This window comes from Charadrius vociferus, unplaced genomic scaffold (assembly GCF_000708025.1).
Source record: "Charadrius vociferus isolate BGI_N301 unplaced genomic scaffold, ASM70802v2 scaffold282, whole genome shotgun sequence".
Taxonomy (NCBI): Eukaryota; Metazoa; Chordata; class Aves; order Charadriiformes; family Charadriidae; genus Charadrius; species Charadrius vociferus.
Window position 1 is genome coordinate 10966437 of NW_009647731.1, and position 17151 is coordinate 10983587.

General features: G+C 42.6%; 1 protein-coding gene across 1 annotated transcript in view; it reads left to right on the forward strand.

The window, feature by feature from the left end:
- The first annotated feature begins 6686 nt into the window (after nucleotides 1-6686).
- Nucleotides 6687-17151, forward strand: part of TACC2 (transforming, acidic coiled-coil containing protein 2) — a 46402-nt gene continuing 35937 nt past the window's right edge. The window contains exons 1-2 of the mRNA XM_009881595.1: nucleotides 6687-6850; nucleotides 14475-15795. Coding sequence (XP_009879897.1) covers nucleotides 15401-15795 — 395 coding nt within the window. The 5' untranslated portion in view covers nucleotides 6687-6850; nucleotides 14475-15400. The remainder of the gene's footprint in view (nucleotides 6851-14474; nucleotides 15796-17151) is intronic.

Consider the following 17151-nt stretch of genomic DNA (forward strand, 5'->3'; position numbering starts at 1 on the left):
AGTTGTGTAACTGCAATATGGGTGATACCACAGGATGAATTATAAGCAATTGTCTGTTACTGAATTTTATTTAAACAGAAGAAAAAAAACTCCTCAAATGTAACGTGTACTGAGCAGTTTTTCTTCCCCTCTGGGCTGTGCATACATCCACAGCAAGAAGCTGTTTGTGCCATAAAGAGAGCCCAGCCTGAGTGGGTAAGGCAGACTTGGGGTGGATGCAGAAGTGAACTGGCCAAGACCATGTACGTGCAGCAGTTCAGTGGCAGAGTTGACAATAGAATTGATCTTCCATCTGGGGACATCTCTTGCTGAAACATCCTGCCTCAGTGTTCTTCTCTTTCTTTCTTTGTTTGGTTTGGTGGGTTTGGGGTTTTTTTTAAGACCTATGCTGAAAAATCAGTTAAACCATTAAAAATGGCACCAGGAAATTTGGAAAGGTTTTATCAGGCTCTTTACAGTGGAAGAGCTTTGACTGAAATGAATGTGCATCCCTGAACTCCTTGCCTCTGTGGCGTTAGAGACTCTAAAGCTTGAAGTTACTGAGTGTCTTCTCAAATCTGTCAGCCCGTGTGGCTCTCGCCGGTGCAGTATATGTGGCTGCTTAAGTAACCTGCAAAACGTTGACCTCAGAAGTATACAGCCAGACCTGCATCCTTGGGTCTGATCTCATCAGTAAACAAGACCTGAATTATTCATGCAGGGTTTATGAGGATCATCTCTGAAAATGATCAATGGAGGTGAGACTGCGGAGCTCATTCCTCCTTTTTATTTCCAGCTCATCTCCCAGTGGGACTTAGAGGAATGAAAACCAAAATTCATTTTCAGTACTAAATTGAACATTGTAAGAAGTTGTCTTCCTCCCCCCACCCCGCCATTTAGATTACTCTCACAGTTCGTAAATTGTTCAGTAAATATTGATGTGAAATTTATACCTTAACTTTACCAGTTACTGATGCTTTGGAGGGCCGGGTCTGACGGAACGCGTGCGCTGCCTTTAGGTGTTGCCACAGGTAGTGCGTACGTATCAACACTTCAGTGTTTGCTCGTTTGGGTCCTTCCATCCCTGTTCGTCTCAGCCCAGCTAGTACCTCTGCTGCACAGAAAGCTCAGGACAGGAACCGAGCATTGTGTGATGTCCTTCTGGTAACAGATGTGTGTGCCTTCGGTGCTCTTATTTGTCATTTGATTCTTAAGGCACAAGGAAACAGATCTGCAGATAACTCCAATGTCATTTTATGTGGCCTAGAGGTGACGGGCAGCCGTTCTCCCCTTGAACTGCAGCTCTGGCCAGTTGTAAAGAAAATGTGGATCTGAAGGTGAGATGGGAAAAAAAGGCAAAATATCCCTTTCTGTCTTCTTCCCCTCAGGGAGTACAGCTATATCTCAGGTAAAGAATTGCTCATCGTCTGAGACGGTCCTCAATTTCTCTGTATGTTTCCACATGTCCCCCACACCACAATTAGAGGGCGATGTTTAAACCACAGCTCCTCAGTAAACCTTTGGAGTCCTTGCTTTTGTTTCAGTACCCTCCAACCTCTCGGATGGCACCGGAGCACAGTTTGGTGGTGGTGTTGTGTGCACGTTGTAAGATTACCTGACTTTTTCCCCCCGATATGTCATGTTTCCAAATAGACCATGAGAATGAAATTGTCACCCCTGGCCTGACATCGATAAAACAAAGGTGCATAGAGACAAACAATTACTGGATAGAGGTTTTTTTGTCAGTACCAACAAGATGGATCAGTTTTTGGAGCGCTAGGTGGGCATCGATGATATGGCTGATGGGTATGAGAGGCCTCAATTAATGTGGGACATGTTCCACTAATGAACAAATTTAACATGCTTTTTCCTAAATGCAAAGTTTGGAAGAAAATGCACCAATTTAAATGCAGGTGGACAGAGGCTGCTCACTTTAGCTCTGATGGAGTAGATCACCTTGAAGCCGGTCGCTTGTGATTCCACAACCCCAACTGGTGGAGAGCAGCTCCTTTGGCTTCATCCTCCTCTCCCCACTCCCAGCACAGGCAGCACGTCTCGATGATGCAACTCCAGCTCCCGGCTTCAAAACTTCAAAATATCACCTACCCATTGCTCTCCAGACTGTCCATATTGCACACCGGTAGATCAGTGCTCCAGAAAGTTGGCATGGTTGGCTTTTCATTTCTGAAGCGGGCTACACTCTAAATAAAACTTCTGTATAGACTTGACTTTAAGTGAAGTAACTACAAAACCCCTGGAGCTCCCTTGGCACATACCGGTTCCAGATTTGCTGTGCCCTTCCGTAGGAAGTGATGCTGCTGACCTCAGTCCTTGTGTCAAAGCCCTGCTTTTCAGTTTCTTTTATATATCAGATATCCCTTTCATTCCCGTGGAATAATACCACAGTGCAGACTTGCATTGGTTATACTGCTGTAGTGTAAATATTAGAAGGACCCGAGGCAGATGGCAGGGTTCCCCGTGCAGCTGAAGGTCACGGCTCTGTTGCAAACTACTTTTTAATCAATCGAGTTTCCAAGTGACAACTGGGATGACCTCACTTCGCGGCTGTCGTGCCTGAAGAGGGCAAACAGTGAGGAGAGGCAGTGGAACGAAGAAATCTCATTCTTGCTTACTGAGAGCTTTCCACCTACGGTGACAAAAAGGCGTTTTTTCATTCTGAAATCGGGGAGGACTTAAAATTATGAGCATCTCTGGTTTAGAAAAAAAGGTAATGTAACTTATGAGGCTGGATTTTTTCCTCAAGGCCAAAGGTGAAGAAGAGAAGTCAACCCTAGTGACTCCATTCAGTATTTCCTCTGGAGGTTTATGTAGCAGGCTGGGCAAGACCTCAAAGTTTCCAGATGAGAGAGAGGGTGCTCCTGCTCCACAAGCTGATGCAGCGTTGCCAGAGTTGTATTGGTCTAGTATCATTCTTGGATTTCTCGGTTCTCCCCTGCTTCTCAACCCCATCTGTATGTGTCACATTTACTGTTTAGTGGCTATCTTTCAACAGGGGAGATGAAAGAGATGGCCTGAAAGAGTATTTCTAGTCCTTTTTTACTCTATTGCTATCACCTAATCATTTTGTAGCTTCTACAATCTATACCTTTTTTGCCTGGTATGTACAAAACCCAAGGGATATGATGGAAAGATAGGAAATATGCTACCAAGGCAAACTCCCGCTGATTTCCCAAGCTGGCTAAAAGGACACGCGAACGTATGTTCATTCCCTTAGCCTTTACTCGCCCGCTGCCCCACAAACTAGTCCTGCAGACTCAGACTCCGCACTTGCATGCCCCATCTCCACGGCGTTATGAGCTGAGGCCAGCAAATGAGTTCTCCGTCTCCAAAACCCATGCGTCCCATCCACCCTGCTTCATCCTTGGCTGGAGCTTCAGAATAATATTCTAGATGATGCAAGGGCTCTTCCTTTCGTGAGAGCCTGCCCACAGCTGGATCCGTGGTGGCTGCTCCTTGCGCAGCTTTGAACTGGTGCCGATTCTCACGGCATATCACAATTTGGCAATCTGTTTTACACCATGAACTGGAGGCGGCATTATTTTCTTTCTGTGTATTCCATGTATTTCTCGGAGAAAAGACATTATGAATAGAACTGGCTGAAAGATGTAATTTCCTTTTCACAGGAAATCCTGTTGTTCTGGGAAAATCTCTTCTTACAGTTTGAAAGTAGGACTGCAGTCTTAAAAATATTGTGTGCAAGGGAGACCATCCGTATTTTCACTGAGAAAAACTGAGCACAGGATCTCATTTTTCCAGGTTATATGTAATACAGACCTTGGAGCGTCGTCCTGGTATGTGCTTCCAGGCTTTATGCTCTCTCCCGGATCCCAGGCTATGGCAAAGAACGTTTTTCTGGTATTCAGCTTCATATTTCTTTGTTAAATACCGTATTTTGCCAGCACGATTGCTTCTCATAACAAACTTGGCAGCATTTGGATTACAGTTAAGACAGTTCTTACTTCATTACAGTGCTGCTTATGGAGGGGTGCAGCTGAAAATTAGGAGTATTGCGTCAGAATCTTTGGGGGATTATTAAATATTAGCAAAACAAAGCCTTGTCCTGGAACTCGGGCACCACAACTCTCTGTCCACAGACTGGGGAGGTTCTCCAATGTGGAAGCTCATACAGGGAACAAAAAAAGAACAGTCATTTTTCTTTACTTCAAATGCTTAAGCCCACCTCATCCAAGGAAGAGACCAAGTAAAGAAAGGTAGCTCATTTAAAAGGGAGATAAACATGCACAGTCTCTCTCCATCATTTAAAGAAGGAGAACACAGAGCTGTTCCATCAAGCCAGTTTTTACAGAGCACTTACAAATATAACTAGGACATGAAAATAGAGATCTTTTGCAATTTCAGTTATATTACATACGTCTATTTATTTACTGCATATGTAACGTGCAGTACAGACAGACACTGTGGAAAAAAGGGGTCTAAACATGTGTAACCATTATTGTTTCAATATTACAGAGCAACTCTTTGGGTTCAAAATGAAGAGAGTAAAGCATTAATAAAGTACAGCGCAGTGCAGAATTATGTGAAAGCCTGAGAGATATGAATTTGTTGCTTTAGATGATAACTTTCTAGGTTTGTTTTTATGACACAAGAAACATTTCTCTGCTGGGAAAATATGACACTTCCCTGTTTCTCTTTGATTCGTCAACGTAAAAGTTTCCTGAACCAACTCTGTGAAAGGAAGAGAAAGCATTATTTTGTTTAGTACCTATTGTGCAGCTTTATTTACTGAAGCTCTTGGTTTGCAGGTGTTCTTAGGCTCCAAATATTTTGAACTTAAAACATCTTCAAAGGGCTATAATTTAAAATGCTGCAGCCTGCCTTTTCCAATGTGACTGGTCTGTGGCCTGGTGAGAGAGAATGGTTTAAGCAATGACACAAAGAAGGTATTTTGAGGAGCTGCAGCGATGGATATAATCGAAAGCCAGGCACACTTATTTTTGAGCGGTTCCCCAGGCAGTGACATAAGTTTGGGGAGAAAAAAAATATCTCCAAAAATCCCCGAGTAAGGCAAACATCCAAAGCTGTTAGTAGAACCCCTTTTGCTTTGCGCAGGAGTAGAGGTGATGAGACAGGGGTGCGAGGAGGTGGGAGCTCGCATTGGGATTCTGCGGAGACAGCCGGGGAGAATCGGGTCCGCTGTGCTCCTCAAACTGTCAGGGGTGACATCGAGGTCTTTTCTTCCCCAGCTCGCCGAAGGCTTCATGCTGTGATAGATTTAGGCAAATGTAATCAAATGCAAATCCTGTACTTGTACTTCTCCTGACATCGAGCTGCTTAGAATAATCACGAGCTTTGAGAATCCCAACAGAATCTGGCAGTTCACAGTTATCTTTTAACTTGAACAAAATGAGAAGAGTGCTCTATTCAGGACGGCTTGCGGAGCGCTTCTGAGGGATGAAATGGGTTTTCATTTCATGGCAAGTTTTGTCCCTGTTGCGCTGGCGTGCGGGGAGTGGGCAGCCACAAGGGGCAGTGGAGACTACAGCCATGCAAAGCATCGCTGGAAATAAGCACATCAGTCCTGTCCTTTAGGAAGCGGTCATATTCAATGCGCTTTATTACAGACCAGCGGGAAAAATCTGCATCTGAGCAACAGAAATGCTTATTGAATGTATATTGAACATATGATCAGTGCATATTGAATATGATAGCATTGCTACTGCATTCCTTGCTCCCAAAAAAGACTTCAAAAAGAAAATTTTTAAAGCTAAAATTTAGTCTCAGTTTGGCTTAAGGACAAGTAAGACCTGTAGTTTTCAGCTCTGGAAGGACAGTATCGTAAGCCCGTACCGCTGTAAGAGCAAATGGTGTGTCCCTGTGTGGTTTAGGGCTTCACTTAATGTTTAGGTTACCCATCATTTTGTACAGTTGTTGCCTTTCAAGCTTGTATTTCATTTGGATGGCTCCATTTTGGGTGCTGCTGTTTCATTGCTGGGCTGGCATTGGCCCATTATGGACCCTACAGTTTTTGTGTCTGTGTGAGCACGCGGTTCTAGAAAAGGTTTGTTGACAATACCGGGACTTTGGTGCATTTTACAGGACGTCTTACCCTGTGTAACAAACCCATACACTTACTGTTCAAAAAGGGCTGTCGTAAAATTCTGCTAAAAGCAGAACGTAGTATTTTTGCCGGAGCAGGATGCGCAAGGACTTGCTGCACCTCAGGTACCTCCACGTCTGCGCTCTCACCTGTAGGAGCACACACAGAAATTTGATGCTATTTTAGGTGGGGTTTTTGATGAAGGTATGAAATTCTCTTGAGAAGATCCTTTTTTTTTTTTTTTTTAAGTTGATCTAACTACACTTGTGCCAAGTGCAGTTTCTGAGACTAACGCAGAGATGTCAGTGGTGGTGTCTGTGCGGTCGAGCCACCTTCACACTGGAAAGCAGGATCTGCAGGACAGATTTATTTCTGAGTGTGTGTTTGCTTTTATAACACAAAGAAGTCTTAAGTGATGTAAAGACTTACGCATGGAGAAGACCATAGCCATCATGTTCTGCTCTGGAAACCATACTGCAATGTAAAATCTCCTTTGGGAAATGCAGAGGTAGCCTGGTAGCCGAGGGCGATGCCATCAGCTCAGAAAGCCCCGCATTTCCAAGTAGATCTGCAAACGTGAATCTTTGCTCTGCTCACTGCTCTCTTGTTTTATTTTCCCCAGGAGCTCTGACTCTGAAGAAGCATTTGAGACCCCGGAGTCCACCACACCGGTAAAGGCACCACCTTCACCTCCGCAGCCACCCCCTGAAGCAGCGGCAGCGGCGGCAGCAGCAGTTGTAGCAGACATAGCAGAACAAGAAATAAAACCGCAGCTGCCCTTGGAAGACACAGGTAACAAGCACGTAATGAGTAGGACAGGTTACTGGGGAAGGTAAAGCTGGAGGGAGGTGTTTGTGTAAGCACAGGCAAGGAACTGATGCTAATAAAACGTCTTCTGGAAGATCAGTTAGTGTATGCTGGGCGTTATCAATGCTGGGAGGAAAAACCCTGTCGCCTCCTGGAATGAAGTGTTGGAGAATCTGTCCGTAACATCTGATAAATAATATGGAAAAGAGGAGTTTTCTGGAAAAAAACATTCTTCCTTTTCAATCAGACTTCATTCCCTCTTCTCAGAATTGTAGAATCTTTACAGTCAGATGAGTAGAGAAAGGCGGTCTGAGATACAGATGCAGGTACCTGGGTGAGCACCCTTAACTGTGACAATTAACAAAATGCTATTTTCAAATGTATCGTCACCTGAAACAGAAGGTGAACAAAAAGCCCGTTGAAACAATAGAAATATTTATATTTGCTTTATAGGAGGAACATGGGAGTATGTGTGAATGTATGTATAATATACATACATAAAAATCGGTACATACTGGGAAAATAATCTTTAAAAAGGGCATATTGTGTTTAAAAAAACAAGAAATCCTTTCCCCTAAAAAGCTGTTCTTTGTTCTCCAAATTGAGTAATGGAATATGAGGGAGTAGAAAGCGCTCTATTAGCCCAAAATAGCTTTGTTTGGGCTGTCAGCTGACAGCTCAACAGTTCAAGATTGAATTCCCCATTATGCTGTCTTTTTTCCCATCTGAAAGTCAAGGCATCTTGATCACCTGGCTAAATTGTATAAAGGTAATTTTACTCGAAGCAGACTAAAGTTCACTTGTTCATTCGGAAGGATGTGTAGCATCGCCAGGCAGTGTTTTAAAGCTTCCATTTTCACTGCAGAAGGGGGTGTGTTTAGCAGCGGGCACAGGCAGTGTCCATGGTTGGTGTGTGTATGATAAAGGCTGTCAAGCTTTGATTTAAACCTTTGGGAAGGTGACAAATAAGTCTTGCAAATATCTCGAGCCACCTAACGCAGTTCTGGGTCTTACGCATTAAGGAATGCTCTTCAAGATCATGATTTATGATATGAGTTTGTAAGAATCTAGAAAGATGTTCAACAAACTGATTCCAGAAAATAAAAATGAAATATTGAGACGTCCTGACGCTTACCTTTCTGCTCTTACAGTTCTTTCTTCATTGTAGCAAAGAACGTTACTCATTCTCCATCTTCGTTCCTTCTTCTAATCTTTTGCAATCTAGTGATTACAAAATAAGTGCTGAGAGAACAAAAGAGCGCATATGCTGAACAGGATTGGAGTGTGTTTTTAATTACTGCAGTAGATTATCTTCAAACCCTTGATTACACATGTGCTTCCCTGGCACACGTGACTCTTGTCTCCCTACACCCCACATCTCCCCCTCCTTTCTTTCAGATATTTCTGAGGAAAGGTGGGGAACTGAATGTATCTATTCGTAGCCAGTGGGAACTGTATTGAAGGCCATTGGATGGCAGAGATGAAAACGTTTCATTTGCAAATAAGATTTGTCCATGGGAGGCGAGTTACCACAAACTACCCGAGCTCTGTTCAGCATTCCAAAATTATGCAAAAGGCAGTTATACAACAGGGTAATTTATGGGAGGGAAGGAAGATGTGTAATGCAGAAAAAATGCAAATGTAGGAGGGCAACACAAAGCATTCATTTGTTTTGGAAATCTTTAGAAGAAATTAATAATACTAAGACTATAGCTTAGGTGTTTGCATGCTTCTTCAGAAATGTGAACAGTTAAATGTTTTGTGCTTTATAAACCGCTCGAGTAACAGTTGTCTTGTAGTTTACTTACCTCATAGGTTATGTGTGTGGCTGCACACAAAGAGAACGCATCCCTTCCTGGGGGGTCGTGGGCAGCTGAAGCAGAGTTCCTCCTTGGTACCGTACAGCTAAATAAATAGGTTTTGGTAAAAGAGGAGCAAGGGATACGGGCAACCGGGGAGCCTGGCACACGCGCAGGGAGAGGCAGCGACGTCCAGCTGGGTCTCTGGTTCACCAGCTGCGTGGCTTTGTCTTCTGCATGAGGTTGGTGACGGAGCGTGTGCTTGGGTGGAAGGAGGAAGCATAGTAAGTTTTTTAAAGGATTATTTCATCTATATCTGACAATAATTACTTGCGCAGACGGTTGCAGTTATGCTGCGTGATATCATTAGCGCAACAGCTGGACCCCACTGCTGGAAAGCCAAGAGGAGAGTTTTTAATTAGGTTGACTTCAACGCTCGCTTAATAAATATGATGAAAGTGAAATATAGCTAGACTCATCCTGGGTTTGGGCCAGCTCCTGGTGGGCTGAAACCTGCTGCATGGCTCCAGTCCATCAGCAGCAGAGCAGAAGAGGGGAGTCAGTCTGCGGGCAAGTCTGGAGGGGAAGAGGTGTAACAGAGCACGTATGGGAACTGCCTCTGAGCCCCAGAAAGGGTCACTAATGAGCCCTTCCATTCCTCCATAAACGCTTCGTATGTTGTGGGGAACGTGGGTTATACTCTTGAGGCAAATGACTTTGAGGGTGCTTTTTATTTATTTATTTATGATTATTTGGGTAGTATTTTAAACGGCTGCTGCCTGTCTCAGCAGCTTCTGGCAGCAGTGTCCCTCGTTCCAGCCGTCTGAGCACCAGAAAGTACCCCAAGCCCTTTCTCCCAGATACCCTCTGGTTTCTGGCCAGGAATTCTTGCCTAGGCAGGGACATTTCTTCTGCGCCCCTGCCGCCTTCCCCAATTAATTAATGAATTCAGATTTTATACAGAGGGGAGATGCGAGAGCTGGAGTCCCCTCTGTGCATTGCAGCCTCTGCCGATCAAGATATGTGAGACCTATATTGAGGTCCTTCTTGTGCCAGGGAAATTGAGGTCAGGCTTTCCAGTAGAGAGATGATGACCCAGACAAAAACAAACCCTTTTTTTGGGGGATGGAAAACATTCTTCAGTCTTTTTCCTCTTGAAGCCTGACACAGAAAAATGGAAAATAAACTTCATATCCAAAGTTTTCTCAGAATAAAGGGCAAAATTATTTTTACAGTAATTTTAAAAATAGCATTACTATTTGATTTCATAACTTCAAAGGCTTCTCGTAACAAGCAGGAACTTGAAATAAACTGTGTTTTAAAATTTCTAGTATTAGGTAATTCCAATTCCTATATGCTATAGGCGAAGTGCACTTGTCTCCTTAGTTATTCCATTATAATGGAGAACATGAGTGTATGCTGCATGCATTTTCCAAGGGTTTCTCTTTGTTTTGCTCTAGAAAACAGAATTAGAATTTCATTTTTTCCATATTTGATTTATTACATCTGGTTAAATTTTGTTTCTAAGCCTTTCAAAATGGTGTTTCATTTTGTTTCCAGCTCAGCAGTGTTAAGGCTTTCTATTTTCAGCCTGTTGGATTTCCCCCTATTTTAGAGATACTTCAACAAAGAAGAAAATGCTCAACCGTCCTAGTGCACAGTGCAGCTCCACTGCTAGGAGAATTGGGTGTCATTTAAAGGGAAAAATATTTAAAAATAGCTAGAAGTACTTCGTATGTTTTAACCCCTTAATATTTTTTCATTATTCATAAAGATATAGTTCATATTTAGATTCAATAAGCTCATAGCTGGTGCAGATGTTTCTTTTTCTTCTTTAAAATATCTTTAAAACAAATTTAAAGTTGCCTGCAAAGTTTTTGGAAACGCGTCTTTTTGCGAACGTGTCCCGGGAGAGCACCCCACCTGTGCTGCGGTACGGGATGCTCCGGGGTGCCGCATCCCGTCCCGCTGGGACCGCAGTGCTCCGAGCGGGGAAGGCACAGAGGGCTCCGCAGGTGAGGGAGAAATCTGGGATACTGCACCAAAATGAAACAAGTCTGCCCTTGCTTTGGCTCCTTCTCTAGCTCCTTCTGCAACTGCTGCCGCTGTTTCGGCTTTTCTTTCCTACGGCTGTAGAAAGAGGCTGTCTGATGTAAATCCTAATACCAGTCCTGCTCTAAACCCACGAGTGCCTCCTGCCCTCTCGTATTCAGCGGAAAGCGGTGGTAGCAACGTAGTAAAAAGTCTGTATCCTCATCAGTGGACTGTTTGGAGCACGTGCATGGGATTTGGTACTGTGCAGATCACTTACGGATCTTTATTTAAGGAAGGCCGTGTTAGGTGAGGTCCGTGGCTGCCTCGCTGTTCTTGGGGGACATTGAAGCTTTACCGGCACCAGAAGTGCTGTCAAAATCTACTTATTTTATAACGCACAAGAAAAAGATTTCTGTAGTTGACAAGAAAAGTTTTGTTGTTGTTGTTCCTTTTTGTTGATACTGACAACAGAAATTTGTTTTGGTTATTAACGCAAACTGTCTTGTAATAGCTTTCTAGCAACTTTTGCTTCTGCCCTAACAGGTGACAGGTGACAATGTGATGCATTAAAGGTGTCGTGCAGCTCTCACTGAGAGGTCTCATCGCCTGCATCCGAGAAGTCTGGGGTCTTTTGTTGTTTTTGGTTTGGGATTGTTCTTGTTTCTTGTTTTTCATACCTGATCCCGGTGAAAATTCTCTGAAATTAGAGATGTTTCCTTGTGGAAGGAGCAGAACTTGGACCTTCTGTTTTAATGAATGAAATGTGAGGTTTTTTTCAGGGATTGCCTGTTTTTTATGGCAACGTAAGTTTCCCTGCTATCGCTTATGTTCCTGGGATGCTCTATAAAAATATCTACCTGTGGGCAGCTCCTAGCAGTATGAATTGTGGGTGACTGTCAGTGCCGATAAAAGGCGTAAACCTTATTTAAAACCTCGTGCCGGCCTCTCTCGAGGGCAAGTCCTGCCTTAATTTTCATAGCTTGTGTTGCAGTATGTTCCTTTGTGATTAAATGACGTTTTAATAAAATACTGTCATTAGTAGTACTGATTTGCTTAATTCTGTGGTGTAAAAGGCCAAATGGCACTGCTCTCTGAATAGGCTGTTAACGTCAGGAGAGAATGGTCTTCAGATCTCTTTGTAGTAGTAAAGCTGTGTTGTTTTGCGATAGTGAGTACTGTTCGCATCTTCCTCTCCGGCATTTCTGCTCTTGCTCAGCCAATTCTGCTGTGATGCTGGAAGAGTCTAACAGCAGCAGTTCAGTTCCACCGAAAGCCGTGTTTTCTGAGGCAGTTTCACATCTTGTTTCGTGAAGAAACAAAGAAATATGTCACGGCAGCGAGTCGAGCGATGTACTGCAGAAATCTGTACTCTTAAGTAAAGGATTTGATTAGCAGGAAGTTGTGGAATAAGCAATTAAGGAAGATTAAAGCTCTGCACTATGTGGAGCACACCAAATTCGAATGCTGTTTTGCTTGGAGCGGCTGGAAAGCCTCGTACGCTCTCTTTGCTGCTGTGATGTGTCCCGAACCTCAGCTCCACCACGCCTGTTGTTTACAGCCCAAGTCCTGCGGGGCATTGGGGTTTTTTTTTTGGTTTGATTTTTTTTATATATATATTTTTTTAAATGCATGTTTGTACTGACTTTGAACAAGGGGCCTCCATCCTGTTGAGGCCTTTGGCGCACGCCGGAATGAAAACAACACATAATTGCAGACGGTTTCTTGTTCAGATCTCCCTTTTATTTCAGTCTGACCTACATTTGTACTCTGCTGACATACTCGAGCTCTGCCAGTGTTTACTGTAATGTATTCCCGTTGAGCGTCTGCCGTTCCTGTTTCAGTGTAAAAGGCACAGATGATCTGATGCTGGAGTTTTGTGGCACTCTTTGAGTCCCCTGAACAGAAGTCCTGGTGAAGTGAGCACCAGCTCAGCTGGCAAATCAAGTCTAATTAATGACCACTCAGCCAGGCTGAAACCAAGCCCAACCCAGTGGAGATTAAGGAGAAAAATAAACTGTCCTGAAGTAGTGCTGTGTTGTTAGCATTCATTTAGCAGAAGAACACAGTAAAATATTATTTTAATTGATGTAACTTAGTAAACTTCCACAGTCATAAAAAAGAAACCGTGTAGCTGTCGTTCCTTTGACAATCCCTGGAAATGTGTGGTGCCGATCTAAGGTACTGCTTTGGGAAATGTGTCCAATTTCCTTAAATCCTTTCTGTCTTCTACATCCATAAATAATAATTCTTGTAATCTCTGTGCAGACATATGATTTCCTTTGAAACAAAGGAAAAGTGTTTTTTTCTGTTCTTAATACATTCATAGCTTCTGACTAAAGGTAATTATTGATTGTCTGTGCTGCTCTTATGAACCACATTAATGAAGGTAGCTGGGCAAAATGGGAATTACTTTGCAAAACATGTCAAGATTGGAATGAAAAAGGTGTCTAGAAAATTCTCTGAAGTCATTTAAGGGTGACAAAAGCATTAATTTTTGTTTGACTGTTTTTCTTCATAATTGCATAATTAAAAAAAAATAAATTGACAACATGAAGAATGCTGCGTTGCTTCAATAGGAACGACTGGGGCGTTTTACTCTCGTACATATCAGGAGGAGGTGTGAGCTGGAGAGAGATTTCCCACGTCTCCGGTACCCTGACTGGGACACGCACAGATAGGCAGAGGTGACTGTGTTACATTCAGACAGGGAGCAGTACAATGACAGCAGGAGCAAACCACATTCAGAATTTGGAAAACATTTTAGGAATGAACTTCTATGAACTGGAAGGCACCATCTTAATCATTTCCTACCTATATATATTTTTCTACTTTGTCCAATATAGTTGTTATATCCACGTGACGAGACTTCTAGAAATCTTTTTAGGATTCCATTCCATAAGCAGATGTTTAGATACAAAGAAAAGCTGCTTGGTTTAACAGTTTTAGCATATAATTCTCTGTAAATTTTCTGTACATCGATGAGTTATAACTGCACTTTGAGAAATCTCATTTAAGTAATTTGTAGGGAGCTTCTAGCAGTCTTTTTTAAGGAAGATTTTCAACTAAGAATATTTGTACAGTACTCTGACTAATTTTCTTACCTTTACCATAATTTATTTCATATGAAATTCTCAGTGATTCATGTCTCATTATAAACTTGGAATTATGAGGTCAAAGCGGAGTGTATTGACTGCTTGGGGCAGAGAGTGGAGCAGCATTGATGGGTTGTGGAGAGGAAGACACGTTCCTCTGGGAAATTGGTAAAAATAGCACATGGGAAGCAAAACTTAAGATCAACATGTAATTGCTGAAGCACCAGTCAATTTACAGGGAATTTACTGCAGTAAGAGGTCTGACACAATTCTGCGAACTCTTTATAATAGTAGAAAAAGGGAGTAAAAAAGTGCTCAATGTTGTGTTTTTCTGGTATTTGGCTTAGTTAGCATGTTATGGTAATATCTATCTCTTTAACTAAGTGATAATTACTTTGGAAGAGATGCTCCAGAGGCTATTGCAAATACATATTTTGTGTTTTCATGAAACTTGCCTTGAATCCTTTTCTGGGGAGAACAGAACTACCTTTTCCCCTAATCTAGTTCATATATTGGAAATGTCACTTTGGTTTGTATGTCCTTTAATCATTGCTTAGTCCATTTGTATGATTTTAACCCTTTATTTTTTTTACTAATAGTAATATTAGGTTATAATAAAATCTATTAAGCTCCAGTTTTAAAAATGTGTTTAAAATTCACAGAGTTTTCTGTGTGTTCCCACAGGATTATGTTCAGAAACTGTACCCGTAACTGATGTGTCACACAGTGAACCAGTTGAAGAGAGCCCTTTCCGTCCCCCTTCCCATTCTTTTTCCACCGTCTTTGATGAGGACAAGCCAATAGCCAGCAGTGGAACGTACAACTTGGACTTCGATAACATTGAGTTGGTCGATTCTCTCCATGCCTTAGGACCGAGCTCTCCGGAATTGAAGAATCGTGATCCCAAAGTGAATGTTCGAAGAAAATCTACCGATTCAGTCCCAGTTTCTAAATCGACGTTGTCTCGATCTCTTAGCTTGCAAGCAAGTGATTTTGATGGAGCATCTTATCTTGGCAATAGTGAGACATTAGCACCGGCAGCAGATGTGTACGGTACTGGTTCAAGTAGTGCTTCTAGTACCCTTAAGAGAACAAAGAAATCCAGACCAGCTTCCTTAAAAAAGAAGCAGTCAGCAAAAAAACCTCTGGATGCTCCACCAGTGAAGGAAACACCACAAGAACCGTCTGACCTTGGTCAAGCACCTTGTGCCCCAGGTGAGGATAAACCAGTATCTGAGGCAAAGGCTGACTCAGTAAAGCCCGAATGTACTGAACCTTCTAAAATCTCTCCTGAGAAACAGGAGGCCCCGCCTGTGCCTGAAGGATCCTGCTCGTTGGATCCAGCCAGTTCTGAAGGGATTAGTGCATTTAGCACTGGAGGCAGCAACGTACAAAACTCTCCCCCTGCCGATAAGAAAACACTACCTCTTACAACGGCACCAGAGGCTGTGGAGGTGACTCCACCTGACACTGGAGGACAAGAAGACCCTCCAGTGAAAGGCATTGCGGTGAGGCTGGAGTTTGATTATTCTGAAGAAAAAGGGGTGAGTGAAGACCAGCAGGAGAGTACTCCTCCTCCCAAAAAAGCAGGTAAAAAGCCTGGTGCTAAAATGCCACTACGGAGGCCAAAGACTAAAAAGTCAGTGGAAAAGCTTGACAATGCTCCGACCACGCCAACCAAGTCACCCGCTGATCCAAACGAAATCCCTATCACAAAAGGCTCGTACACTTTTGATATTGACAAGTGGGATGATCCCAATTTTAACCCGTTCTCATCTAGTACAAAAATGCAAGAATCGCCCAAACTGCCTCAACAAACGTACAGTTTTGAGCCAGACATGTGTGAGGACTCTATTGACCCTTTCAAGTCTTCTTCTAAGATAGCCAGCTCACCCTCTAAATCTCCAGCTTCCTTTGAGATACCAGCCAGTGCCAATGAAACAAACGGAACTGAAGGAGACAGCTTGAATAAACCTGCAAAAAAGAAGAAGACGCCACTAAAAACGTAAGTTAAAGGGCACAGATGTTTCTAGATTAGAAGCAGCGCATTCCTACCCCTTAGCACAGTTACACCCGGGTTATATTTGAGTAGAGGAAGGAAGATGCCATTGAATGTTGGTAGCCACACAGCTGGACTCCTGCTGGGCATCTGTACGTGCTCTCCCTCAGCCTGTTTCCTCAACAGCTTGATGTTTCCGGACTGAAGGGAAGAACCAGGGCAAAATCAAGCCAGATTAGGCCACTGGACTGGCAACAGGATTTTTGAAGTTTTGGGCTCAGTGTAGCTTTAAATCGGATTAATTCCAAATTTTGTCAAGTTTGTGCCAAATTTTCTGTCACCTCATCTTGGGAATTTGATACTGTTTAAGCTGATCGAAGTGCTCACCCCAGTAAAGACTGCTTGGTGAATCATCCGTTTTGAGAGCGGGACGTGAAATAATAAGGCAGTGACAAATCTCCTATTGCACACAGCAGGAAGATGGTTTTATCTAGTGATTTACAGTATTTAAAAGAAAATAACCTGAAAAACAAGAGTGCAGTATTGAAATATATATTTTTACCCACAAGACTAAAAAATGTGAAAAATTTCCTTCCTGTGAAAGAGCTTCCAGTTCTGCAGAAGGGTTGAAACCTCCCAGACTGCTGTGTGTTAAGGGAATATCCAGCTTTTAGACACAGTTGACAAACTGGAGGATAAATTTTCTAGCTTGTTCTATTTAGATATTTGATTAATTATTTCCGTGGCTGGTTGCATTGATTCCATGGTTAACTTGCTAGTGTGCATGTTATCTTACCCGTTCAGATGTGGTTATTTTGAGGTGGTACTCAGTAAGTTTATATCCCATTTATCTGACATTGATGTGCTGTGTGTATCTATCAGAAAATATCACCCCGCTTGTCCCTTTATGATTTAAATGTTTCAGCTAACTAACAAAACCGTGGCTTAAAATTACAAAAGCCTAACAATTTGAAGATAACATGGTTAATGTAAAGCACTACAAAAAAATGACCTCCTTTATGGAGTGAGGTGGAGATTATTCAGTTTTTTCGGAGCAGCCTGCTACCCTCTAGACATCTAATTCACGTCCCTTGCCAGATGTTAGGAAGCTTGTGCCATTTTTTCTTTTTAGGGGCATTTCTGACTTAGGAAAATTATAGACCGCTGTATAGTTGAATTGAGTTTAAGTTGTTCTGATGTTGCTTCTTTTTGAGGTATGCCTGAAATTTTGGGGAAATTGAGGTGGGAGTTAAGATGCGTGCTAAGCTGACACATTTTCCGAGCCTCCAGTCCAAACTAGTTTTGTCCAAAACAAGAAGACATAAAAGTCTGACTGCAAGAGAGGAACAATTTGAATCTTAC